This window comes from Miniopterus natalensis, chromosome 3 (genome assembly GCF_054644295.1).
Source record: "Miniopterus natalensis isolate mMinNat1 chromosome 3, mMinNat1.hap1, whole genome shotgun sequence".
NCBI lineage: Eukaryota > Metazoa > Chordata > Mammalia > Chiroptera > Miniopteridae > Miniopterus > Miniopterus natalensis.
This window is the reverse complement of record NC_142083.1, coordinates 36,962,399-36,990,179: the sequence shown is the minus strand read 5'-3', so window position 1 is coordinate 36,990,179 and position 27,781 is coordinate 36,962,399. Positions and strand designations below refer to the sequence as shown.

The 27,781-nt window shown below is 45.0% G+C and overlaps 1 protein-coding gene across 2 annotated transcripts in view; it reads right to left on the bottom strand.

Moving 5' to 3' along the window:
* The window catches only part of ARHGEF28 (Rho guanine nucleotide exchange factor 28), a 159,640-nt gene that overhangs the window by 23,823 nt on the left and 108,036 nt on the right, over positions 1 to 27,781 (bottom strand). For both annotated transcript variants that reach the window (XM_087815412.1, XM_087815411.1), the window contains 10 exons: positions 26,772 to 26,848; positions 23,676 to 23,854; positions 22,610 to 22,698; positions 20,794 to 20,976; positions 18,742 to 18,876; positions 14,804 to 14,904; positions 11,843 to 11,881; positions 11,698 to 11,745; positions 6,730 to 7,203; positions 5,089 to 5,389 (listed from right to left, as the gene is read on the bottom strand). In XM_087815412.1, coding sequence (XP_087671538.1) covers positions 5,089 to 5,389; positions 6,730 to 7,203; positions 11,698 to 11,745; positions 11,843 to 11,881; positions 14,804 to 14,904; positions 18,742 to 18,876; positions 20,794 to 20,976; positions 22,610 to 22,698; positions 23,676 to 23,854; positions 26,772 to 26,848 — 1,626 coding nt within the window. The remainder of the gene's footprint in view (positions 1 to 5,088; positions 5,390 to 6,729; positions 7,204 to 11,697; positions 11,746 to 11,842; positions 11,882 to 14,803; positions 14,905 to 18,741; positions 18,877 to 20,793; positions 20,977 to 22,609; positions 22,699 to 23,675; positions 23,855 to 26,771; positions 26,849 to 27,781) is intronic.

Below are 27,781 nucleotides of genomic sequence, written 5' to 3'. Positions count from 1 at the left end.
AATCTGCAGAAGGAGAAAGTCAATCATCTACACTAGTCTGTGAGAAAGATTAAAAGTAAGCCTTTGAGCCCAATTCTGTACATTCTCGTCAAGACGTAGGTCACTGAGAGCAAGCGATACTATGGTTTCCTTTAAAATGTTACCCAAAATGTCAGTCAAGATTCTAGAAGATAAACGGTTGCCCAATGATTTCCCAATTTTGACTTCTACAAATTCCCATAAATATATCTGAATAATAATTTGATGTCATAACAAATGCTCCCAAGCCTTCAGCTCTGGTTTCATTTAAGCAATCCAATATAAAGGCAGCTAATATCCTTCCCAATCATAAAGAGAGCTCAAAATTCCCAAAGCTCCTAATTAAGGCCTAGGTTTGGAAATATAGCCTAATGAATATACAGACTCAGTATTTTCTGCCCTAATTTCTACAAGCTGACATAGGCTTTACAACAGACACCTATATCTATAAACATATAGACGTATATGACATATATATTTATCACAATTTCACTGTTATGCTATTTTTTTTAAACAAAGTTCAATTCACTTCCCTAGCTTTTTTTACTAAAAAGCTCACAATGTAGGTAAATTATAATTCAATGTTGGTACATTCATAAAAATTAAAGCCTTCATGACACCTAAAAATATTGCAATGAGAAAAATAATCATTTTATCCTGTGTTCAGGGTTAAAGGATGTCCCCCTCCCCAATTCACATATTGAAATCCTAACTCCTATTACCTCAAAATGTATTTGGAGATAGAGCCTTCAAAGAGCTAATGAAGTGAGGACATTAGGGCAGGCACTAGTCCAATATGACTGGTATTCTTAGAAGATGAAATTAGGACACAGACGTGCATGGGAAAGGCCATTTGAAGAGAAGAGAAGACAAGGACCCTCTACAGGCCAGGAGAGAGGCCCTCGGAAACCCACCCTACCCACACCTCAATCTCAGACTTCCAGCCTCCAGAACTCTAAGGAAATAAACTTCTGTTCGTTAAGCCACCGGGCCTGTGGTACATCATTATGGCAGTGCTGGCAAACTAATACATCCCCCTTTTCAAATACACCTTTGTGATTGAAGCTTACAGTATCTCATGCCAGGTTCAGTTTTATGGGAAATTGCCTAAAGGTCTTTGGCAAAGCTTCTTTCCACACAGATCACACAAATAAGGTGATATATCTGAATTATGGAATATTTGCAAAACATTAGAAACTGTCATATACTCACTTCTTAAAGACTTGCTTAAATACTAATTACAGTAATGCTTTTTATTGGGAAATTTTTTCTTTCCATGTGTAAAAAAACAAAAACATGTCATTTAAAGTTTAACACAGCTATCTGTAATTTTTTTTAAATCATTGCCAAGATGAAATACTCTGAATACAATGCTTTGAATTTGGAAAATATTTTGATGGGTGCCAATTCTAATATGTAGCAAAGGGAAACACTCTTTTGAAATTTAAACATGAAGTTATCATCTTTTTCCAATATCTACAACACCAACATAAAATTTGGCTCTTGATTTAAATCTTACCATACGCATGGTGAAACCATAATGCTTTAACTACACTGAAGAGAAACTTTTTAGGTAACCTGCAAATACTGAGGTGCAAATACAAATACAACTGAAAATGGGGACTAAGAAGATTTCAGGTTAATTTTCACACCATAAAGTGTTTTTTTGTTGATTAATGAAAAACACAAACATCATAAACTAACAGACGCATTGAAGAAATAGTTCTAGAATTCTAAAGCTAGCGATTATCCCGTAGGGACGACACTGTTTAAAGAAATTCCTATTTTCTGTGTTCTTGGCTGGTGTCCCTCAGAGGAGTGCAGATTAAGTTCTTAAACCAACCATCCCTTCCTCTAAATAAAACCAAATACCAATTTGGATTTAGTGTTCAAACATCCAAGAATGTTGTTCATGAAACAACTTCCAAAACTGGAGAGTAAAGTCCTTTAAAGTGCTACCTCAAAAAATATTTACAAATAACATGAGGCTATCATTACGCATCATTAGAGAAACTATCCTTAGGAAAGGTATCTTCTGGGAAGAGGGAAGCTAAAGGGTATTGACAATATCTAAAGGTACCCAGAGCCCATGCAAGCATTGCCCACGGCAATCCAAAAGATTTAGAAATATTTTCCAAATGCTAATATTAAAGGGAGGGAGGGAAAGAAAACTACCACCACCCCTGGCTCTTAATTGTGCACATCCTGCTAGGCATTATAGCAGGATTCATTCTATTTCTACTCCAACTTCTCTAAAAAGCATAATTCTAAACAGCTTTCCAGAAATCAACAGCGTATAGTATAGTGGTAAAGAGCATGGACTCCAGGGCCAGTTGTCCCCAGGTCTATCTCTGGCTCTGTTGTTTACTAGCTGTGTGACCCTGGACAAGTCACTGAACCTCTCTGTGCCCCAGTTTCCCCTCTCCAATGGAGATAATCACGGAGTCATCTCAGTGGATTGTGTTAAATGAGTCTCTCCATGTAAAACCTTAGCGCAGTGCTTGAAACTTGGTAAGATTCACATAATTGTTGGTGGCAGTGGTGGTGACAGAGAGATTCAAAACCCAATTACAACCAGAGCACAAGGCGTTCAGTGAAACGTCTGGTGAGGTTGGGTTGAACAAACCGATGAAAATTCCAGTCTAGGTGACAGCTGAACACATTTGAGAATTTAATTTACAGACAATTTTTTCCATCTGGCTTACACTGTTCCAGAAATTCACATTTCCACTGATCCAAGAGGTCACATGCACCCAGGGCTGGACCAGACAACAGAGCAAGCCAGTCTCCAAGGAGTTGCCTGAAAACGGCTGACCTTGGGGCTGGCCTACAGGTGAAACCTTTAGTGCAGCCTTAATCGAACCGTGGTTAAATGCATATTTAACACAGACACTGACAAGGGCATTAGAGACAAATTTCGTTAACTAGAGCATTGTGAACTTTGGGTCCTCAGGAGTGGTCACTGATGACCTCTCACCCCAAGATTCAGCAGCCACATGTGGGAGCAGGTGATGATGGCACTGCACTGTCCTTGATTCCAGCACAGGGACTGTCCCCTGCACCTGCACACCCTGGGCCTGATTCTCCCGGCCCAGTGCTGCCACCAAAGACGATGCAGGGAGAGCACCATCAGGGTCTCACGAAGGCCAACACCAGGGGATTATAGTGTGCTACTTGCAATTGTATGAGCTATGAAGGCTCTGGCGAGGTTCGAACAATTTTATCTGGCCCTGACAACCCTCTTAAGAATATATATCCAATTTTTATTCCACTTCCCTGTCACCTCCTAATCTCTGACTTTCTTTTCTCTGCTCCAGGAACTGCTTATCGCGCTTAAGTAAACAAACATAAATAGGGTTTTTCGACTAGTTGTAAAACTCCAGCGTTTAACAGCACACACTGCATTTCTGATCCCATCCCTATGTACACTCACCGGGATGTTCAAGAGATTTAGGCCAAAGTTGATTTTCCTCTCCTCTGGCAATGCCCTGAGCGCCCTTGGCCTGCACTGGACACACAATATCTGAAGCACAAGTACTTTTTGTCAGCATTTCCCTTGGCTACATCTAATTCTTTACATGTGGAGGACTGGTTTTGTATATAATCACTGTTTATTTCCTTAGTACATTTTCTATCTCCTGCAAGTGTGCTGCCAAATGTTTAAAGCTTTCTAGTTTGAAGCACAAGGCAATTGAAAAAGATGGGAGATACACAAAAAGCATGAGAGAAATACTTCTTTTAAACAAAAGCCGAATGTGGTTTAACTCAAACTGAGTTTTTGAATTATGCCACAGTCAGTATGCAAAATCCCACCGACAAAAACAGCCGAGGCCCTGGAAACAGCAAGTTAATGAATCAAAGCAGCAAAGCAACATGTACCTACAAAAGCGCTCTGCAGTGTGGTCTCCACCAATCTAAAGCTGCAAGATAACTCATCAAAGTGGTTATGTTTTATAAATTCTTGCTGACTCTTCATTTTATTGAATTCCAATGAACTATTCCATTTTATCTTTTTTATTTAAAAAATATTTGAAATGATACTTTAAAGAAATATTTAACTCTCTCCTATAGGCTGGCAAGAAATAAGACTGTTAAAGCAGTGACTATAAAGAATGATCCACTTCTCGGAGTCAACATCTTTCGGATTAGTAATAATAATTCAGAGAAGCTGAATACCTTTAAAACTTTCCATTGCTGAAAAATTATCCTACTGACAAACTAAGAATATATATCAAGCGTGGAAACAAGTCTGTGCCCAGTTCTGAAGACCTCCGTACTGTGGCTTGCTTTCTGTGACTGAAGCATTTTGCTGTAGTGATTTATTTTACACCCATGTGGCCAGCCATTTGTTTATTCTATTGCATGCCATCTGTTTTTTGGTAGAGAGGTTTCAAGTTCTTCTCATTCCCTTCCTCATATCCCACGGAAAACAATTTATAATGCACTTAGATTTAAATCATTTGGATTCATGTGGAGCTGGTAACTCGAGCTGCCTTTCACTGATATTTGGCAAATGCTTTAATGGGATTAGCAAATTGTGTTATTATGAGGTACTTATGGAGACACACACCTTTTTTTTCCACAATGACAAATGATGTTAACAGTTTCATTTTGGGTGTTTAATAGCGGTACGGTTTCACTAACGTTAAAGAAAATTGCCCTGATAGGCAATAAAGTCCTACCACAAACCCTGTCCATATCTTGTATTTCTGAGAGTCAACAAATTGTGTATCTGGATGTGGTAGGGTCTACAGTGAGACCCTAAATATCAAGTTGCTTCACTTTTAAGAGTAAGTTATCATTTAACCCACAGGCCTGAAAACCCTATCTGGTCCCAGCATCTTGCTGGCATCCTGGAGGCCCCGTGACCATGGTCTAGCTTCTCCAGCTACTCACAAGGGGCGGCATGCTCTGGACTTCCCCAAAGAAAAGTTTATGCCACGAACTCCAGCTCAACAGCACCAATTTATTCCCATCCTAGGGCCCACTTTGAGTCTAAAGAAGAGTCAACCATTCAGAGACACGGCTTCTTGTTGAAACTACACAGATGATGCTTAAAGTGTTAATTACCATTTTCACAAGAATCCTCGCTGCTTTGATGGAGAGGGGATGTCTGATGACAGGACTCAGCGGCTGTCCACAGTTCATGGTTGCTACCCGCAGGCTGAGAAACGTCCGTCTTGAGGTCTACTTGACTCTCACTAGTCCTTCCCAAGTCCGCGTTAGACATATTGAGGGGGTGGGTGTCATCCTGGTGGATGGCTGTTGGAGCTGGTGTGTCGAAAGTGTTAAATGACATTTGTACTAAAGCATTGTTGACGGGGAATGAATTTTCATAATGTAAACTCTCAGATCGATTAAGTTCCATTACCTGTATAAGAAAATACAAAAAAAGAAAAAAGAAAGCCGCACAATAATTTCTCCAGGCATTTGAACAAGTTTTATAAAGTATTTACTCCTAATAGAATTTAGCAGTCAACATTTTCATCAGAGTGAAGCCAAGAAGAACATTACCCTTGACCCCTTCCTTCCATCCCTCCAATGAGCTAGTACCAAAAACTTCAGTTTGCTATGCACAGCATATCTTTTAAAAAACAGAAAACAAACAAACAAAAAAACAGCCCTGGCCTGGTGGCTCAGTTGGTTGGAGCATCGTCTTATACCCATGACCAAGTGACTGTGGAATCGATTCCCAGTCAGGGCACATGCCCAGGTTGCAGGTCCTATCCCCCGTAGGGGCGCATACGGAGGCAGCACATCGACGTTTCTCTCTCACATCGGCGATGTCTCCCTCTCCCTTCCTCTCTCTCTAAAATCAATAAGCATATCCTCAGGTGAAGATTAAAAAAACACCCAAGCAGCACTGCTCTCTGCCATTCAAACATTTCCACTTTATTTTAAGGGAGAGCAGCACTTGGCTAAACAAAACGATGAAAACATATACATGCATACATGTATTTGCAATAAATGTAATTTAGCCAACTTGAAAAAAAAGTCAGATGCAGGTCTTTCTTATAAGCTTATCGACTTTTACAGCTTTATGTACTGTCAATAAAATAGCCTATATTTGCACACAGCACGGAAAAGCAAACTCTTGGGACAAGTGCGGTTGTCAAGCCTGGTTAGAGAGGGCGCAAGTGGAACAGAGGATCTTCCGAGAGGTCTTATTTTGCCCAGTCATCGACTAGTATACTCACGTTAACCATGGTTAGTGAAGGGATTTTGAATTTACTATATCAAAATGACAAAAAGAGCATAAGCGTGGAATAACAGACTAGTGTTAATAACAGAATAGCATTACACTTGCTAAGCTGAGGACCGGTCATGCCCATTAATAGCTAACTGGTCTACAGCAAGGTGCACCTGTGCACACGTCTGAGCCAGGATCATGTAAAGAGGGGCTTAGCCACAGGGAGCACAGCAGCCCGCGGTGCGTGTGCCTCCAGGGCAGACCTCTGGGCACCGGGGCGGCTCCACCCTGCGTTCATCCCCTTGGGTTGGGGCGTCTCCATCTCCAAGGAGCCCGCATCCAACAGGCCCAAGGCCTTTCGAATTTCCACATTTCAAACCAAGATGCATGTGCACCGTCTGGGACGGCTCCCAGCGCCTGCTCCCTGATACCGAGTAAGCCCGGGGAGCAGAGACAGGGCGGCGAGGGCCTGCCCTGGAGGAGCCGCCCCGGGCACCGCCGGGCGAGCCCGGGAGACCTACCTCGGAGCCTCCCGGCGGGAAGGCGGCGGGAAGGCTGCGCTGCCGGCCGTGCCTCCAGCCGCGCAGCAGGCTCTGCTGGGCGCGCGTCCGCTCCCGCGCCCTCTCCACCAGGCGCTGGCCCTCCCGCAGCCGCTCCAGGTTCTGCTGGTACTCCTGGAGCTGCTGGGCCAGCTCCCCGCGGCCCCTGCGCAGCAGCTCCTCCCGCGACTGGCAGGCCCGCTCGCGCTCCTGCAGCCGGCTCTCCCGGGCCTCCTGCTCCCGCCGCTGCCGGTCGCACCTGCGCTCCCAGTGCCGCTGCTCCTGCTGGAGCTGCAGCCGCAGCCTGGGCGCGTGGGCCAGCTCCTCACGCCGCCGCTCCAGGCCGCGGTCCTGAAAGGGGCTGCCTCGGAGAGCAGGGCCCGGGGACAGGCTCTCCTGGGGCCGGAGCAGCAGCCGGTGGATCGCGATGTGGCTGTCCTGGATGGTCAGGGCGGCCTGTGGGGCAGAGGGGGACGGGGAGGCGTCCGTGTGGTCCGCGCTTTGGGTTGGAACGACCTCGCCACACAAAAGGCTTGACCAAATTATGTTCTCTCGCTATTGCTCCCCCCTTTCCCAGAGACCTCCGAAGACCAGCCTTGGCACTTCCGATAGGCCTGTCTTCACTTCCCAGTGGCAGGGCCTGGGAATCGATACACAAAAGAAAGAAAGCACAGAAGGAATGCCCACCCCCTACTTTCAGAAGTGGGGTCTGTTGCTGAGTTTTGGATAATATTTAAGCAAACCTTCTGAATGAGAATTCAGTACATAAATTCACAGGACCCTGTGTTCCTGTTCTGAGCCTCATGCTCTTTCCGAACCGTGAGAAGTTAAGGATCTATATACGAGCCCGGCAGGATCCTTGATTTGAGTCTCAAAACCAGAAATGACTTAAGCTACTTTACATATACAAAGACATAAAAATAAAAGCCAGCCACTTGTAGACTTTTGGTAAATAATCTTTTTATAGCATAATGCCCAGGAAATGCAGTTAATACCATACTTGGGATACGTACGTGGTAAAGCTAGTCTCGTTACTGCCAGCGCTTGTATTATAGCAGGAAGGTCATGCACAAAACTCTAAGGTGAAATTCATTTGTCTAACAGTTGCTAACAGGAGGCTGGGATGGTTAAGGAAACATAGATACTCTAAAGCCCAGAGGACATTCCCCACTAGATTAAAAAAACATTTTGAGTCACGGTATCTGCCTGTGAAAACTTTGGCCGCATCACAGGAAGTAACTGCCAAGCTTTGGAAGGATCCACAGCACACAAATCTCCGTGAATGCCCTTGGAAGCTTTTAATTTTAAAAGTTCCCGCTGAAAGTGCAAAGAAGCACAGGAGGGACTAACCTGACATGGCCACATACTGGGGTGGGGGTGGGGTTTGACTTGTGATGAGAAATGATCAGTCTTCTAGGGATAAATCCACATTTTTCTTTCTTGAGAGTTTTTAAAACTGTCCGAGTAACAGACGCTGGGAAGACGGGGATTGGACCCTTAGTCCTGTTAGATCGGCAGCTTCCCACACTTCTGAAGGTTAAAGGACCCGGGCACATTTTAAATGGGTGCTCGTCTTGGGATAGGATTAACAGCTGTATTCACTGGGGCCTTTTGAAACAAAACTCACAGTTTTAAATTTGAAAAGAAGTCTTAAAATTTCAAATTCACATAAATATTTGATGAAAGTATTTAAGAAGTTATTACAAAGAGAACAGTTACCATTGAGAACAGGCACTAATTACCTGGACCTTTAAATAGGAAATAAGCCACTCGGGACTCCGAGGACCTGGCAGACAAACTGTAGACTGTGTACCACCGTTTAATTCTAACAAATCCTAAGGGCATCAGTGCAATGAAACAAACACCCAAAAGTTTGTATGTCAGAACTACCATAAGCAACGGTAACGCTCATGCAAGGGTTGTGCTCAGACCAGGTGCTGCAGTGAAGTATTCCTCGGATCTACTAACATGCGGGATGAGGCGGAATCTGAAGACCGGAGAGTGTTCCCTTTCACACCTAAAGCTGACAGTGGTCACCAGGGCAGAGAACAGCACTTGCTCTTCAGGCTGGGGGAATTCCCAGTTCACTCTCTCTGTTCTTCGCCCGAGTAGCTGCACCCTTTCCTTCCCGCTTTGCCGATGCCTTGTCTCTAACTCTGCTCTCCTAACACAGGGATCGCATTTCATTTTCCTCCCATCCAAAAACGTTTATGTAAAAACTTCAATCGTGCATAAGAAATTCAGCTTCTAAAGAGGCGACTGTGCGGGAACAGAAATCTCTGAGCCCATGTCCTGAGACCGGCTCTGAAGCTTTGGTTAAGAGAAGCCCATGCTGCTTCAACCCAGTGAGTTGCAAAGACTGGGCCGGGTAGGGCACCCGGTTTTTCTGAACCTTGGGTCCACATGGGCTGCATTCTAAGTTGAAGAGATAGGACTTTGTGAGTGCTATCATCAGGCACACACGCCAGGATGCTCAATGTTTTCATCTCCCCGGAGTTAATGAGCTCTATGCAAACCATATCCCCTCTCAGTTAAAATCGAAATGAAAGAATACTTGTTTTATGTGATAAATTCAGTCTCTAAGCACATCAACCCCAGACCAGCATGCCTAACGTGAGACAGTAAAGGCGCTCCCGCTAAATTTGGAACAAGACAAGGAGGCTTACAGTCACCACTATTAGTTAATACATTTTCAGACGTTCTAGCCAAGAACATAAAACTGATATAATTATTGAAAAATAGCCATAATAACATTACTTCCAAATTTTTACTTTCTACCTGAATATTGCAAAGAATCAACAAGAAAAATTACTAGCCCTGGCCAGTTAGGCTCAGTGGTTAGAGCATCAGCCCACGGACTGAGGGGTCTGGGGTTCGATTCTGGTCCAGGGCACATACCTCGGTTGCAGGCTCAATCCCCGGCCCCAGTCGGGGTGCATGCGGGAGGCCACCAGTCAATGTCTCTCTCTCACATCCATGTTTCTCTCTCTCTTTCTCTCTCCCTTCCACTCTCTCTGAAAAGCAATGGAAAAAATATCCTCAGGCGAGGATTGAAAAAGAAAGAAAGAAAAAACTATTAAGACAAAAAATAAAATTCAATGAGTGGCCAGTTACAAAATAAACATATAAAAATCAATACCCTATTATCAGCAACCACCACTGGGGAAACATAATAAAAAATATTCCATTCACAATAGGAACAAAGAGACAAATATCTGGATATAAACTTAGCAAAAAAACCCAAAAAACAAAAAACATATAAGCAGTACCTACGTGAAGAAAATGACGAAGCTCCCAGCAGAGCATAAAATAAGAGATGACTAACCTGTTCTCAGACCGGAGGACTAGTTATTGCAAAAGTGCCCATTCTCCCCAACTGAATTCATAAATACAGTGGAACAAAAGTAGGTTCACAGTTGTGGGTATGGAAAATAACACAAGAATAAACTCTGTTTCCCACACTCACAACTGTAAACCTACTTTTGCTCACCCCGTGTAATGAGATTTTAATTGAACAGTCTTGGCAGAAAGGTAAGGAACTCGTCAGTCATTCAGACGCTCTCACGGGCGAACATACACATAAGCACAGCCAAGCAATGAGGAAGCCAGCGCCGCATCACGCAAATGAACGCAGGACTTCAATAATCAAGGCCGTGGCCCAGAGCGGGAGTCGGCAGACGGTCAGTGGAACATAGAGAAGCCTTGCTGCAGGTTAAGTCCAAGTAAGAAAGCTTAAAATGCAGCCTGACTTTACTTTTTTTTCTGGTGAAAACATAAAATCAGACTTAATTTTCTTTTAATATTCAACAGGTACAAGATAGGACATCTGACTAGTGATAAACTAGTAGGAAAAAAGTTTAATCGTAAGAGTAACCCAAAAAGTTAAAACTAAGATAATCAGGTACCGTGGCCCATTTTCAAACTGAGAAGTAGAGGGGTGTTGATTTTATTATTTTGGCAATGTCTGCTAAAAACCTAAAGAAAAAAGTTCCAGTAATTGATCCTACAGAAACGCTCAGATATGTTTGAAGAAATTAGTGTACAAAGTTCATACGAAAGCATTAACTATGAGAAACTGGATAAATACTTTCCACAGACTGGAACATCATAGAACCGGTATACATTGTGCTACAGAATAATCGCTGATGACACAGAGAGGTGCGTGTTGTAAGACTACATGCAAAATGATTCTAAGAAACAGGAGGGATATATGCCAACATGTCAATAATGATTCTCTCTAGAGAATCACAAGTTATTTTATTTGTATACTCAAAATATTCTATAAATTTGTCTACGATAGAACCATTCCTTTTATATCCTTTTAAATATTTTTTAAATCCACAAATTAAGCAATTAGATGCCTTCCGCCTTTCTTGTGTGCGGCCTAAGGAACCATCCAAACCTATAACCCTAAACGCAGGCCTGTCCTTCCTGGGCAGATGGCGCATCCTTCCGCCTTTGTGTGCTCAGCCCTGTGCCTGGTGGCTGGCACAGGGAGCGCTCAGTGAATGTTGGGTGGACGAACAACCAGAAGAATGAAGGAGCATGTGAACTGTTTAACTGCTCTAAAGGCCCAAGGCCAACATGTGGAAGTGAAAAAGGTTTAGGTGTGAATTTAAGTTTTCACCAGAAAATGTGAAGTCATGCTACACTCACCTAAGAGTCTCACTGTAAACTTCAAGCCAGGTCATAGTCACCATATTTTTAAAGATATGAACTGTTTTATGGTTTCAGAAGAGAATGGTATAAAATGTACTAGTGGTGTCGCCTCGTGATGACAAAACCAGGTGAACTCAGCACGCCTCACTGAGTGCGGGGGGGCTGGCACTCTTTTAAGATCATTCACTACCTCGTGAATGTTCTAATTTTTGAAGTCTGGGAATCATCAAATAAAGTGAACTGCATTGAGAGAAACACTCACAAGGTCAAAAATTAGAGGAGCGTAGTTACCTGGAGGCTGTATAAGAGACGGGTTAAATTCTGTATCGCTTGTATAATCTGAAAAACAAGATCCTAAGAGTCAAATTCTGGAAAAAGCATTTATATCCACAAATGAAGAGGAGATGGTGGTATATTTAAGGTATGCATAGCTCACCTCTGACTGAGAGGAACCTGGAAAACTTCTATATTCCACCTAAAATACACAAAAACATAAGAAAATGAAATATTGCTCCACTTTTGAAAAGCTGCCCTATAGTGTTTCCAAATGCATGGCCTCAGGTAGGTCTCTCTCTAAGCTCTTCTACAGTGACTCCATCCCCCAGAAATCAAAGCCCATGGAATTGGACAATCATGTAATGAAAGCCCCTCTGGGTGCAGACTCAGCATTTGAGATGCACCCCAGCTTTTCACCCAACCATTCCCTGCAACCACAGGGATGATGGTAAGGAAATCCTACACACTCTCGATAAGTGACAGTATTTACCTGCACAAACCACACTGTAAACTGAGCTCTCTGGTGCCCGGGATGACTTGCCTCCCAAGCCAAGCTGGCCCCTTGCTTCCTGGAGTCCAGATTTGGAAGCTAGAGATCATCAAGCCTGGTCTCTAGCTCCCTGTCTCAATGTTTGAGATTCACAAAGCTCAAATAGCTAGTGGTGGGCAGAAGAAACCAGACCCAGAGGCAGCCCAAAGGGGAGCACTGAGCTGACCTGCCCCAAACCCTCCCTCTCTGAGTTCACTGGACCTTCCATGACGGCCTTAATAGAATCGCTACAGCAGAGGCCATGAATGAGGCGACAGGGACCATCCGCCCCCCCGGGAGATGGGGTCTCTCCACCCACACAAGGGCACATGTGTGTAATGAAGGTTCCAGCTTCCAGAGCTGAACTGGACATTTGTCTATTCATTTATCATCCGTTTCTTCTCACTAGGATGTGAGCCAATGAATAGCGGGATTTCATCTGTGTACTCAGTGCTTAGCCACAAACCTGCCTGGCATGAAATGGATGCTCGCTCCACTCCATAACTAAACATCGGGCACCTGTGTGTATCCCACACATTATGCTATGAAAGGCGACCAGATTCACCCCACCAAAAGCCTACAGCCTCCCACTGCTCTTGTCTGAGCAGCTTCAAATTGAAACCACAAGCAGCAGTCAGCTGTTAGAGCTCAGGTAACACTGGGCTTGTTAAACTCAATTAGTTCAGGCCGGTCTGCCTTCATGACCTAGCCAGGCCTCTTCCCCCACACCGCCAGCTCAAGATTTCATCATCAACCAGCACCTCTAACAGGGGAGGACAACGGATGGCAAGGAGATGAAGCTCAGAGCCATTAGATCTGCTCCCAACCGTCTGGAGGACAAGGGGCTAAGAACCGCCCTTCTGCAGTGAACTTTGGAATTTTCTCTGCATTCCTGGTTCTGTCCTTGCTCCACACTCCATGGTTTGTGTAATAAAAAGATAGTTTGATATACAATTTTTATATTCTATAAAAATTAGAAACATAGGAATGAGTTACGCAACATGTGGTCACTTATTTCCAAGAACCACACCAGCTTTGATACATGCCAGGAATGTTTTAACATCACCTTTTTAATAGAGTTGGTCCGCCACCTTGTGGTCCCCGTGATAGCTGCAGGTGATGATTCACAGGCTATTTTGCCATTTGGGCCACAAATTTAGGGGTTTTTTTTAATTCTTTCAGAATTTTTTTTTTTTTTAAAGCCTTACATTATTAAGAACTCTCATTTAAAAATATACATTATGCATTTTTTTAAGTTTGATTTCAAGTGATCCTGTCCTGTCAGTTCATCTAGTTTATCAAAATGCCTTATTAATGGCACATTTTCCAGACAGGTTCGTCCAAAGAGGAATCTGGATCCTTCATCTCACTTACCTGTGACTGAATCACAGAAGAAAAAGACTTTAGGGGTGGGGACCAGCCAGCTTTCCATCAAGAAAAAACTTAGTGATCACCCTCCCTTCCTTTCTCTAGTAATGTAAAGGCAGTTGGGGGCTACAGACTTAAAAGTGAAGTCTCCACCAAAAAGGATGGAAAGCAGGAACATTTTAAAATGAAACAAGTTAGAAAGTAAAATATCACACTCCTATTTTCATTTGGCCTCTGAAACTTTGTTGTCATTATGTGTTGTTTTACCAGGTGAAACAATATAACCTTTTGTTTTATTCTGGTCCCTGGAAGCTCCACTGTGAAGTCTGCACGGCCTGTGAAGTTTTAAACCACCACAGCCATCTTTTAAAACTATCTTTGGATTTGGTTTCTCAGTCATTTGTATATTTATACACACACAAAAAATAGATGCTACATAAAATGTTACACATATAAAGATCTGACGTGTCACTTTTCCACATAACGCATATTGGCATTTGGCAGCGTACCCAATTCGACTTTAGATAAAGCTAAACTCTTGAGCCCAGACAATCCCGGGGAGGCCCACCGGCCACCTCCCAGAACCACGTTCTAGACATAGTCTATTTCCGACATCTCAGCTGCATTTGAAGTTCGTAGGAAGTAAATTAAATTCCACACATTTAATTTTTAGAAGAGAGTGTTATAACTTACACGGACAAAATGTCAAAAAGAAGAAGCCGCAAACGAGAGAGAGAGAGAGAGAGAGAGAGAGAGAGAGAGAGAGAGAGAGAGAGAGAGAGACAGAGAAAGTCGGAGAGAAACAAGCAATAGTCCAACATCAAAGTCATTTCTGCCACTTTAGTGCCACCTGGTGGCATAAAGTCCCGATGGCCCGGAACACACCTTGGCCAACCTTTGCTAAATAAATGTAAGTGGGTGAAAAGCTAGAGGCTTCAGCGCGGAACGTGAAAGTGAGACCAGAAGACACACAAATAAACACTGGAGTTTGAAATCTTTTTAATAACTTGTCAAGTGTTTCTTGGTTTACACCTACATGATTTAGGAAGAGCGAGAACATTTTAAGAAGAAATAAGTTAGAAAGTTTAAATATGAATATTGAACTTGAGAACAATTCAGGAAAACATGTTCATACCACGCTCGGCCACAGACAGACCAGGGCCTGAGGTTATTTTATTACAGAAAGTAACCGGTGCCATTCACTAACAAATCAGTTCACAATACCTTCTCCCCTGCATCAGAGACCGCCAAGTCGGCTCCCACACCCTGGGTCCCGGGATCCACATCCCAACAGCCTCTTCCTTCTGTCCCTTCTGTGACTAGTGCTGGAAGCAGGCCGTTGAGACAGAAACAAAAAGGACATCATCACACATCAGCCAGCGCACTGGGCTCTCTGTACACAGCTGACACATCATTCCCAATAACAGACATCATAGAGTCACACGTATCGAATGCTCTCGTGTGAGGTGCTAAAGTAGCGCTGAGCAATGCAGAGCCCTGCCCGCAGGGAGCTTACACACTAATAAACACCGAGCTGGCAAATGGCATCAGTTACCACCACCTTTCCATTTTTCTTCTTTCCTTGCAGAGAGGTGTTGGTGTGATTGATGGTGGCGATACCGAGAGGGCAGATTCTCCAACTCACTTTCACTGAATAGGAAAAAGCCGCCTGGGGAGGGTGATATTGGAAATAGGCCCCGTGGAGCAGCGAGGGCTGGCAGGCCGGGATCCAAGGACAAGGTCTGCACAAGGCTCCCCGGTGGCCGGCACAGGAGCCGCAGACCACAAACAAGGCTTAGAGGAGGGAGTCGGCCACGGCGGGTGCTAACACTTCATGGCCTCACCTGTCTCTGTCTCCAACTAACTGATTTTTAAAAACAATTTCCAAATGGATCTTTTTCTCACAACTCTTGTTTATGCTCTAAATGTTTAATACTGTAACTACTGTATGTTTAACCTAAAAACACGGAAATATTTCTAATCCAGAAATATTTTTAAGCTCCACCTACAGATTTCACTCCATTCATTAAATCTCTGTTGGCGGGATTTTATTTCCTTGCCCAGGTGAATTTGGTTAAACTCACACTATGCTTGCACTACACTGATTAAACTAGACCTTCCAAAGCCTGTTCACACGTAGAGTTTCATTAGAAACAGGACCCCGATGAAACAGATATGTTGCGACACTGTTTGTAATTTTCCCCCAGTGCCATTCTGAAACTTTATTTCTGATAAAGGAAATACTTTTTTTCTCTTTGTTTAAGTGAGAGTCCTCTATATGGACTCTCACTAATGGAGAAGTTTTTGTTTAAGCAGAAACTACTTCAAATTCTACCAGCTAAAAATTAAGTTCATTTTACCCAAGCTAGTTAACACTGTTCATGTACAGTGAAGGGACATTTTATAGAGACTTTTCTGTCACTAAAAACTGGTTCCACTATTGTGTACTATTCTTAACTCTTAGAGAGATGCCAAAGGCATTACCTAAAGAATTAGCCACCCTCTCTCTCCCCCGCCACAGGAACGAGGACCATCAGATGGGAAAGGCAGCTGGTGGTGGGTCCAACAAAGGCAGAAGAATGGAACATAGGCGAGGCCCCTCTGTCCCCGTGTTCAGTTTCAGAGGGGACAAGCGGGTCTGCAGAATTCTACAGGGAGCAGACTACTCATCCACCTGGCTGGGGTCCTGAGGACTGAAAACTGAGGGCCTGGCTAGGTCTGTAAACTCAGGCTGACATGGGCCTTGGAAGGACACAGTCCTCAAAGTCACCCCCAGAACTGCCCCTTCAGGTACAGCCCCTCACTTAGGGATGGTATTTTGTCCTCATGAACTTCACAAAGAGAATCAAACTCTTGAGACACCGTGTTCCAGTCCAGCCAGAGCTGAAGGGGTCTTTGGGGTGCATGACCCCACCCCTCCTCTACATGACTCCTGCTATCAGGCCACCGTGAACAGCCTCTGGCAGGTGTCCCGGGTGTCCTGGAAGATACGGATGCCGATAGGGAGGACCTTCAGCCCTGGTGTGCAGGGAGAGAAGGTGCGACCGTGTGCTCTGAGCAGCCGCCCAGCTGAACAGAGTCCCTCCCAGCTGTCCCCGGGTGAGTCTGAGGGCAGCCGACCCCTACGTGTATTTTTAGGTGGGGCTTCCTCAGTGGCATAACGAGGCTCTTCTTTAAAGAGGAAATCACCCAGGGCAGTAAACTCCCCTGATGAACCTGGGCTGTGTTGAAATGAAAAACATGCGCACGTTCTGAAAACAGAAACCCAGGATTAGATAAGGCAGAACTTAAGAGGGGACAATAATTATTGATGCTAGTAAAAAAAAAAAACTGCATAGAATTTTAAAAACTGCACTGCTTCCATATATCTTAATTAGCCACGGGTGGTCTGCAGAGACATTCTAGGGCAATCGAATCCTCACCTCTAGCTACGAAAGACATGCGAGCCCTGGCGGGAGTGAGGTTTTTACCACCTGAGCATAATAAAAAATATAGTTGTAAATATCTTTTTAATGCTCATGCTCTTGTTTCAGTAACTTTTGGAAAATTAAATATTTAGCTTACCACTACACATATAACAGTATAATTAGGTTCAGAGAAATTACATAAATCAATTTTCTACATTCCATCTTTCTGTATTTAACAATATTGAAGGTTTTAATAAATGAAATCTGTCCCGACCCGAAGTGTATGACTACACTGATCAAGAATCTTTTGGCACTTCTGCTGTTGTCTTTTTTTTTTTCTTTCAGTTTCCTTTTGAAGTTTTTTTAAACTGAATTTATTAGGGTGACACCGTTAATAAAATTATATAAGTTCCAGGTGTACAATTCTACAGCACATCATCTGAATACTGTATTGTGTGTTCGCCACTCCAGTCAGCTCTCCTCCCATCACCATTTCCGCCCCCTTTCCCTCTCCTACCCCCACCCCCTTTCCCTCTCCTACCCCCACCCCCTTCCCTCTGGGAATCACCATGCTGTTGCTGTGTCTATGCGGGTTTTTCCATAATCCCTTCACTTTTTCTACCCAGGCCCCAAACCCCTCCCCCCTGACAGCTGTCCGTCTGTTCTCTGTCTCTGAGTCTGTGTCTATTTTGTTTGTCGGTTTATTTTGTTCATTAGATCCCACATAGGAGTGAGATCGTGTGGTACTTGTCTTTCTCCGACTGGCTTATTTCACTTAGCAGAATACTCTCCAGGCCCATCCACTGCTTCTAACCACACCACCAGACTGCCCACGTGTGCGTGTGTGTGTGTGTATGTGTGTGCACATGTGTGTGTTTGTGTCTGTGTCTGTGTGTGTCTATGTGTGTTTGTGTGTGTGCTTGTGTGCCTGTTTGTGTATGTGTGTCTGTGTGTGTTTGTGTGTGTGTCTGTGTGTGTTTGTGTGTGTCTGTGTGTTTGTGTGTGTCTGTGTGTTTGTGTGTGTCTGTGTGTGTGTGTCTGTGTGTGTTTGTGTGTGTCTGTGTGTTTGTGTGTGTCTGTGTGTGTGTGTCTGTGTGTGTTTGTGTGTGTGTCTGTGTGTGTGTGTCTGTACGTGTTTGTGTGTATGTCTGTGTGTATGTGTGTCTGTGTATGTGTGTGTGTGTGTCTGTATGTGTTTGTGTGTGTGTCTCTGTGTGTCTGTGTATGTGTGTGTGTGTCTGTGTGTGTCTGTGTGTGTTTGTGTGTGTGTCTGTGTATGTGTGTCTGTGTATGTGTGTGTGTGTCTGTATGTGTTTGTGTGTGTGTCTCTGTGTGTCTGTGTATGTGTGTGTGTGTGTGTGTTTCCACTCTTCTGAGTTCTAGTTTCTCCACTGATGCAGAGGAGATTACGTTAAACGGCTTGTTCTCTAATGAACTACAGGGGCCCTTTCTCAAAAAAACCCAAAAATGTTGAAAAGTTCTTTCAAAACTGTATTCAATCGGTTATATCAAAACTGAGACAGTACGTTTGGGGGCGGCACAAGCCTGCGGGGCAGCAGAGCCGTGGAACCCACCCGCCACTCCTCCAGCCTGCCCCTGGAACAGCGGTGGCCTTACTACAAGCCAGGAGGGCTAGCGTATCTCTTCTCGGGCTGCCTCAAACTTAAAAAGCGCGTCACGGCCCCTTCGGACAGGAAGGCCGCCGCGCCGCGGGGACTGCGCGGGCTCGTGGCAAAGGCCCGCGGGGTCACTTACAGGCGGTGGGCGGTCCTGGCGCGTCGCAGCCGGGCTCCTCCGTCCCCGTCGGGGCAGGCTCCCCGCGCCCCTCCTCGGAGGCCGGGCAGGCGTCTCCCCCCCGGGAGGCCTTCACTGCCGTCTGAAGGCCCTCGGCTAAGAGGTGGGAAAACCAAGTAAGCGCGCACACGCACACACGGGGGCGCGCAAAACACACTTACAGTTGTTCACACGGAAAAGAATACAAGAATTAATCAATAATAACACAAGAATAAACTCTGTGTTTTGCATACTCACAACTATAAACCCACTGTGCGTATTTTTTTTAATCTAGACCAGAAGTTGGCAAACTATATTTGGCCTGTGTCTGCTGTTATATGGCCCAGGAGCAAAAAACATGGTTTTTACATTTTAAAGAGTTGTCAAAATACACACAGAATAATGTGTCCCAGAAACTATATGTGGCCTATAACGCCTAAAATACTATCTAGCCCGTCACAGAAAAAGTTTGCCAGCCTGCAACCTAGACCAATACTTTAAGAATCATTTTATGATAGAGAATTCAATTAAAAAAACAAGTTTCTGGTATAAAAATACTTCAAGTGCAACTTTCAGTAAATTAGTATGCTGAAAAATTCAGTTAATTTAAATATGATTTTGGGAATTAGGATTTTAAGACTTGCTACCCTGAAATGGTAGCTGTTCTTCAAGGGTATTTCTCCAGCCCTGGCCGGTGTGGCTCAGCTGGCTGAGTGTCCTCCTGAGCACTGAAGGGTGGCTGGAGGGACCCCCGTCAGGCAGACACCCAGGTCTCGGGTTCGATCATGGTTGGGGTGCTTGCAGGAGGCAACTGGTCGATGTTTCTCTCTCACATCGATGCCTCTCTCTCTTTTCCTCTCTCTCTAAAATCAATTTTTTTAAAAAGGAAAGAAGAAAGAGTATTTCCCCAAACATGCCTTTCGAGAGACCCTCACTCCTCGTGGTAGGCCTACGGGGTCATGGATCCTCTGGGGGAGAAAAAGGGGATTAGAACTTTAAATAAGCACCGAAGATTTTAAATGAGGTCTTTTATTTACACTAAAAGCTTTCCAACTAGCCTGTGGACCACTCTGTGGTCTGTAATTTACCAACCCTGGTTCTGAACAATAGCTTTCCCTGCCTCTCAGGTGGCGGCGGTTTAACCCAAACTCTTTGTCCCTATTGTCCCTTCCAGCCCCATTTGCTCCCTTAAGTCCCTTTTTACCTTAAAATGCCCCTTACACCACTGCCTAGCCGGTCCTTGTCGCCATTCCCCCTTGAACAATGGAAGCGCCTGGTGCCATTTAACCCCTCCCCACCCCGCTCCTCTCGAAACTCTCCGCGTTCCAGCTCTGCGAGCACCAGCTCCCGATCCCCTGGCATTCCCTGAGCTTGTCTCCCACGGGCCTCAGCCTCAGCTCTCAGCTACGCCCTGGACACGGCTATTCTCCACACAGCAGTCAGAGGGTTTATTTTAAAACACCGAGTAAATCGCTCCTCTGCTCAGAATTCTATCAGGCTTCCCATCTAGCTTAGGACGGCATTCAAAGCCCCGACCCCCACCCCGTCATCTGAGTCCTGGCTAAGTGGCTCACCGCCCGCCGCTCCCAGCCCTCACTTCACTTTGCCTGCACTGTCTTCCCTGCTGTTCCTCAGACAAACCTGGCACTCCCCTGCCTCGGGGCATTTGCCGCCGCTGTTCCCTATGTCTGGAACATTCTTTCCCAGATTCCATTTGGATTTTCAATTCCTTGTGTCTGCTTATATTTCCATATCAAAGGAGGCCTTTGCTGTCCACCCCAAACTAAAACCTTCCCAGCTCCGTTATTCTCTATCCCCCGCACCCTGCTCACTTTTCTTTAAAGCACTTGACACAACCTGATATATTTATTTCCCTACATTCTGCTGTTTCAAGAATATAAATTCCAGGAGGGTCAGGACTTGGTCTTACTGTGCTGTATGCTCAGCGCCAAGACCACAGTGCACAGCTCCTAGTGGGCAGCCAATAAACATTTTCTGAGTTTGTCAAACCAAACCCTTTTGGAAGCAACTTACCTTCCTTCAGTGCTGCTGCCAATAAGGAGGCTGCCTGGGGAGGCTCTCCGGGGTCAGGTTTGATCAGGAGGTGGGGCTCCAGATGGACATCTTCAAACCCACTCAGCTCTCCAAGCTCAGCATAGATATGCAGCTTCTCCTCCAAATACGTACAAATTTGTTGGTCTTGATTACAGAGTATTTCTATGAAACAGTATTTACCATAGAAGGTTATTGCATAGATTTAACAACTAATATGAACATCCAAATTACAAGACAAAGAAATTGCCAATTAGCCAGTAGTGTGACCTAACAGGTAAAATAAAGTTGTTGGGTGGGACAGATCCAAGTTCAAATCCTAACTACTCCATGAAGTGCCTGTTGCCTCCAGCACATAACTTAATTCTCTGAGCTTCCGTTGTATTTTCTATAAATGAGGTACTCAATGAATGTCTGTTTCCTTTCCCAGTCCCTAATTCCAGAAAAACTTGCAAAGCTATTCTTGTTTGGGGCTGTTTTCTATTACGACTGAACACGAAGCCCAGGAATGACAGCGAGGTGGCTTATCCACAGTGAGGGGAACCCACGAGGGAAAACTAAGCAAAGGCTGCGACTGCTCGGGCTTCAGCTAGCCTTGGTCAAAGCCAAACACAGCGGTTTATGTTTTTATTTCTAAACGTCCAATTTCTTTGACCATCTTTGCAGGCATCTCTTTCCTCTGATTTCAACATGGATTCTTCAAGCTTACAGGGACCTAACCAGCACCTAATCCAGGGGTTCTCCACGCTCTCTGCCTCAGAATCACCTGGGGAGAGTTGAAAATACTAACGTCTGCACCCCACCTCCGACAGATTCTGACTGAATTCGTTGAAGGTGGGGCCCAGGCATCAGAATTTTGAAAGACACCCCCCACCACCACCCAAGTGATTCTAACATCCAGCCAGAGATGAGACTCACTGAGGTGACCTAATTTCCAAATGTCACCAGCTTGGAAACTGAGGACAGAGCTCCTGTGTTCCTTGTTTGTAGTCATAAAACTATGACCTGACGGTGCTGGGCCTTAAAATTAACCACTGGAAACAGTTCTGAGGCCCACTGGCGCCACACCGGTGACTGTTTCATATGTGGTATGCGCAGAATTTTTTAAATACATATATTTTTACATTAAATATTATTTGTATTAGTTTCAGGTGTACAGCACAGTGGTTAGGCAATCATATGCTTTTCGAAGTGTTCCCCTGATATATACAGTACCCACCTGGCCCCATATTACAATATTATTGACTGTACTCCCTGTGCTGTACTTTACACCCCAGTGACTATTCTGTAACTACCAATCTGAACTCCTTAATCCCTTCACCTTTTTACCCAGTACCCTCCCCTCTGGCAACCATCAACATGTTCTCTGTATCTATGAGTCTGTTTCTGTTTTGTTTGTTCATTTATATTTTTCTTTAGAATCCACATATAAATGAAATCATATGGTATTTTTTTTTCGGGCTGACTTGTGTCACTTAGCACCATACCCTCTTGGCCCATCCACGCTGTTGCAAATGGTAAGATTTCGTTCTTTTTCGTGGCCAAGTAATATTCCATTGTATATATGCATCACTGCTTTAAAAATGTATATAGTCTTAATCACCGAGGAAGCAGGGAGAGATGCATTTTATTTAAGCACTTCTAGTACCAGTACTTTTTTTGAGAGTGGTTAGGGGGGCCTTGCATGCACAGAATTGGATTAGTCAGTCAGCCATAACTTCCCATTCATGACACTTGGGCTTTATAAACATCTACGGACACACACAGCAACCAGGGAACCAGAGGTGCCACACCATACCTTGACATTGCTGAATTTTGGCCACTCTAGCTTCAGCTTTCCTCCTCTCTCCATCAGAGTCACCTGTCCTTCCCCCTTCTTCTGGGCAACTTGAAAAGACAACAGTCAAGAGACACAACTGAAACCAAATCCAAGTATCTTTAGGTTCAGTAGAAAAACATGGGACCTAGCAATAGAACTATTCAAAGAAAAATTCAGCATAAAGAGAATTCATCATGCCCCTGGCCAAGAGATTTGGTTTCCTTGAGCATATAAAGGACCTTGCGTAATGTAACATAGCTCTCAAGCCAGCAGCACAGGCCGACTCAAGCATTCTAGCAAACACACACACACGAACATACACTCCTGTACACACACACACAATACTAACTAAAACAATAACTTTTGCTTTCTACTGCCGTTGGGCAGCTCTATTAATGGGGCAGAGTAGAGGAGTTGCAGGGAATGGGAGGAGGGCGTGAGGTTGGGTGGGGTACAGTGGTGATGCAGGAATTTCATGTAACATCATTCAAGATCTAACAGATCAAATTACCGCTACGAATGATCGCCCCACCTTCCCACCCCCTTCATAAAAACTGCCCTTGCGCAGTAATGAGGAGTAACTGACTTAGAACGCTCAGCTCCACTAATCTAAAAGCATTTATTGAACGATTCTTCAGAGCCCAGCACACAGAGACACGAGACATGGGCCCTGCCCTCCAGGAGCTTCCAATCTAATAAACATATATACATAGGAAATTATTGTAGCCACAGGCAGTGTGACAAGCACCAAATAAATGCTTTCGAGAGCATGTGTTAAAGAATTTCAGGTACGAAAGAGCACTGGCCGCAAAGAGGCGCTCGGGAGGGAGGTGAGCATGAACTGCACCAGGATGGGTCGGGCTCCCGCGGGGGGGGGTACATGCAGGGGGTGCGAGGTCAGAGCTGAGTGAGGGGCTATTCCCCGCAGGTGCAGGGGAGCAGGCCACCGGGCTGAGGCCGTTTTCATGCAAGGGAGACACAGTCAGAACATGTTCCCCGACTGAACAAGCCCATTTCCCAGGTTACGGACAGAAGGAAACGTTACCTCTCGACTGCCTGCTGGATCCGTCGCATCCAGTTGTTTCGCTCCTCCTTGGAACTGGTGTGAATCTCATACATTTCAGGACCAGCAGAGGAAGCGCTGATCAGAAACATTCCTCTCTCCTCATTAGCAACTTCTCGGGCAATAAGCTTCTGAAGGGAAATGACGGATGGCTTCTGATCCTACGTAAAACAGGACGCGTGGGTGAGACAGCATCCTATCTAAAGCGAGGGACTCAGAGGACACGCTAGCGAAGGAAAGGGACAGTGTTAGGTGAATCTTAACATCACCTCAGTCTTTTCCAAAGAGCTGTGGAAGGTGGCAAGATCTCCATGGAAAGGGTTTGGAGAAGAGAGGATGGGGAAATGTCTGTCCTGAAGAATGGGTGATTTAAAAGGACAACTTTTAAAGACACCAACATGTAACTGACTAAACTGTATATAAGCAATGGCCAAGGCTCCCTTCTGGGGGGCAGAGCTTTGGATATAAATCCCATCTTCTTTAATTGCTGCAAATAAATAAAAACTACCTTGCAACAAAAACAATAAAGTAAAACAAAAGGACAACTTTTTAAAAAAGAGAAGCATCAGAGCATTAAAAAAAAATACCAAAATGCCATAGCCAGGGCTGGAGAGATTTTTCTAGAAGGGCATGAGATGGGAAATAGTGTATCAAATATTACAGAGAGATTGGGAGAGATGAAGACCTAAAGACTGCCATTGGATTTGGCAGTTAAAACAGCAACACTGTTTCAATAGGGGATGAATGCGGAATCCCAGGTACCAAGGAGCAGAATGTAAAGATGAAAGGCAAGGATGAGGCGTCCGGGCGTAGGCCCCCCTGGCACAACCACGATCTCCTGCTCTTATAGGGGCACAGCAACCCAACTTCCATAGTTCTGCCTGCAAATGTCTCTTCTTTCCAGCAACCGGGGCGGTGGGGAGGCTTGGTGGGCAGGAATGGATCTAATTCATCCTCAGATGTCTGACACAGCACTTTGCATGAGCAGGCACTAAGTCATGTCTGTAGGACTAGATTTAGTTTAGTTCCATCAGAGGGGAATGGGAAGAAAACTTGGCATCCAAGCTACGATTAAATCACCTCTTCTCACAGCATCTACTGTGACCCGCCCCCTCTGAGTCCCGGGGACGCGGGGATGAGTAAGACACTGACAACAGGAATGCAGTTAGGCAGCTGCAGATGAAAGGACAGCCAGAAGAATGCCTGCTGCAGTTTTGGGGGAACATGTGAAGACTCCTTTGGTTTGTGGCTTCCACCACTGTTTACAGAGTCGGTCGCAGTCTGTGGTTTTGCTTCTCCCCTGTGGACTGAGCGACGCCTGTATCCAGACCCTGCCGCCCATTCCCTCTGCTGACTCCTCAGTGCTGGCTTTGCCCCCAGCGTCACACAGCTCTGCCACGTCTGGAGACGCGTGCGGGGCTCACCCGGGGTACCTCTTCATCCCGGTCCTCTCGGAGCAGGAGACACAAGAGTGAAAAGGGGACAGGCCACAGGCACACCCAGTGCTGTGCTCGGCCTCTGCAAGCGGCAGCAAGCGCGGCTCTGAGGCTGTGCTTTTTGAATCCTGCCCTCTCTAGCTGGGGAGAGCCCGAGTCCTGTGACTGTCCCCGATTCGATTACAGATCTACTGCCTAAGACCTTCTCTCCTTTCCTTCTTTCAATGTACAGTTTTAGCTCCCTCAGCTCACAATATAAACAGCCTCTGTATATACAGAGGCAGAGTAGGTTTGGATTGCTTAAGACATAAGCAAGAGGGAAATTATTTGAACTAACCTACAGGTCAAACAAAACGGTCCCACCTTCCCACTAGTTTACTCTGTTCTTTCAGAGCATCCCAGGTAACAGCAGAGAGGGGGTGCTGGACAACTCAGGAGGTGATCATGAAATCTGCAATATATAAGTTCAAACGGATGAGGGATGTGGGGGCTTACGGCCCCTTGTTCTCCTCTGGTGCCGCTTTGTGAGAGCCTCTGACCTTTGGACAACTCGCACACTACGCTGACACAGGCAAGGCGCCCAACAGGGCGCAGAGCCTGCTGCGCCAACCTGACACGCCCGGAACCCGTCCCTGGGCAAGCACGCTCTGGTTTACTCTGAGCAGCATAACAGAAAATGCACTGAAGTTTGAATTTGCCAAAACCAGGTGGAACTGATGGTATCGGCTAATGATGCCTGAATATCCTACCCGTCAATGGATGACAATCACTGGTGTGCTGGAGACTCCGTTAGGCTCTCCGCACTGGTATTGCCCCTCAGATCCTTACCTCAAAGGGGGCCTGACGCTCCGTGATGCTGATGAGTTAACTGCTCACATTTTCTTCTCTAAGCAAGTCATTTTGGACCACAAGATGCTGTGTAAGAAATGTTATAAAACTCTGGTTTTACTGCTAATCTAATCTAACTCTGTGGGCAATGAGATCAACATAATGTACTAGAGAGATAACTGTTATAGGAATAGGCTTCATAATTAGTAACCATTCCAGTAGAAATAAGAACGAATCCTTAAATTGAAGATACCAGGATGGTGTTTTCTTGTTAGACAGAAGGAATGGAGCATCATGACAGTTTGACGGGGTTAGCAACAGCTACAGCAGGCAGCATCCAGGGGAACACGCAGCAGGGGCCAGGCTGAGCAGCGTGAGCATTTGAGCTGCTGGGAAGCCAAGGCGGAGGGTGACTGGAGGAAGGGCCAGGAGGCCAGACGGCAGAGGGGCACACTGCGGGGTGGGGGGAGGGGGCACACTGCGGGGTGGGGGGAGGGGGCACACTGCGGGGTGGGGGGAGGGGGCACAGTTAAGGCAGAGCCTAGTCACCAACCAGACCAAACTACTTCAATATTTTCATAATTGGGTAAACTGCTGAGCCAGCTAACTGCCTGTCCTGGTTGTGATAACTCAACACTTACGCTAGTTAAACCCACTCTTAGATGCTTGTTACTGACCATTCAGTCACTGATTGCAATGGGACTATAACAGGGGCATATTCTTGCCAATGACTAATGTCACTAGGAATTTCAGGCATTTTTCAAGATGTGGGATTAAGCCATTTAAAATATGCATCACATGGCCATATACTTACAACAGCTGCAAAGATGTACTTCTGGTCTTTTTCTTGTAAGAAGAGCAGCACATCAGTTAGAAGTAGAGCTAGGATATCTTCAAAGAAAAAGGCATCGTTAGATCAGTGAAGCCAACCACAGCTGAAATGCCTTCATGAAATATTGTGATTTCATGTTTGAACTTAAATAAATTTATTAAAAATAAGACTAAGATTCAGTCTAATTATGAAACTTTTATAAAAATGCCTGCATTATGATAGCCACGACATTTTATAACAGATAAGCTGTGTTTAGCTGTGCGTGTCTATGTGTGTAGCTGTAAGGACTGCTAAATCTCCAGCAAAATTTAATGTTGTAGCTTTTAAAAAGGAAGAAAAACATCCAATAAAAAAAAAGGGGGGGTTTAATAGAATGGAGCAAGCTCTTACCTTTGGGGGCCCAGCACTTAATTAAAAACGCTAGAGGGCAGCTTCTATCTTAAACAATACATAAAAATCTGCTATTTTGTTCCATCGAGATCCAGGGAAGTTTGAGACCCTAATGCTTCCCTTACAAACTGTTCACAAGAACCCATCTTCACTACACCACTGACCACTCAGACCAAGTTACCAAACTAGTGATTCTGCTAAATAGGTCAAATGACTTGGACAATAGGATCTACCGACTGTGCTTAATATCTTAGTTTGGTTAATATTCTAATTGCGGTTAATGTTTAGGTGCAACAGGGCAAGTTGCTCATCAACAAACCCCCTTTCAGTCGTTAGTGGCAACCACTAGCGAAACTTGACAACCCTCCAAAGGGATTAACAACCTCTGGGTGCTTACCTAAGGGTGTTAGGATATGTTTACGAGGACACACAAGGAGGGCAGACCAGTGGTTCTTAACCTGGCTGCACAGCAGACTCACCTGGGAGCTTTTATGCATCCCTACACTTGAGCTTCATCCCCAGACCAATAAACTCAGAATTTCTTGGAGGAGATAAGCAGTAGTAAACTTCTTAAGCTCCAGAGGCGATTCTGGAGTGTGGCC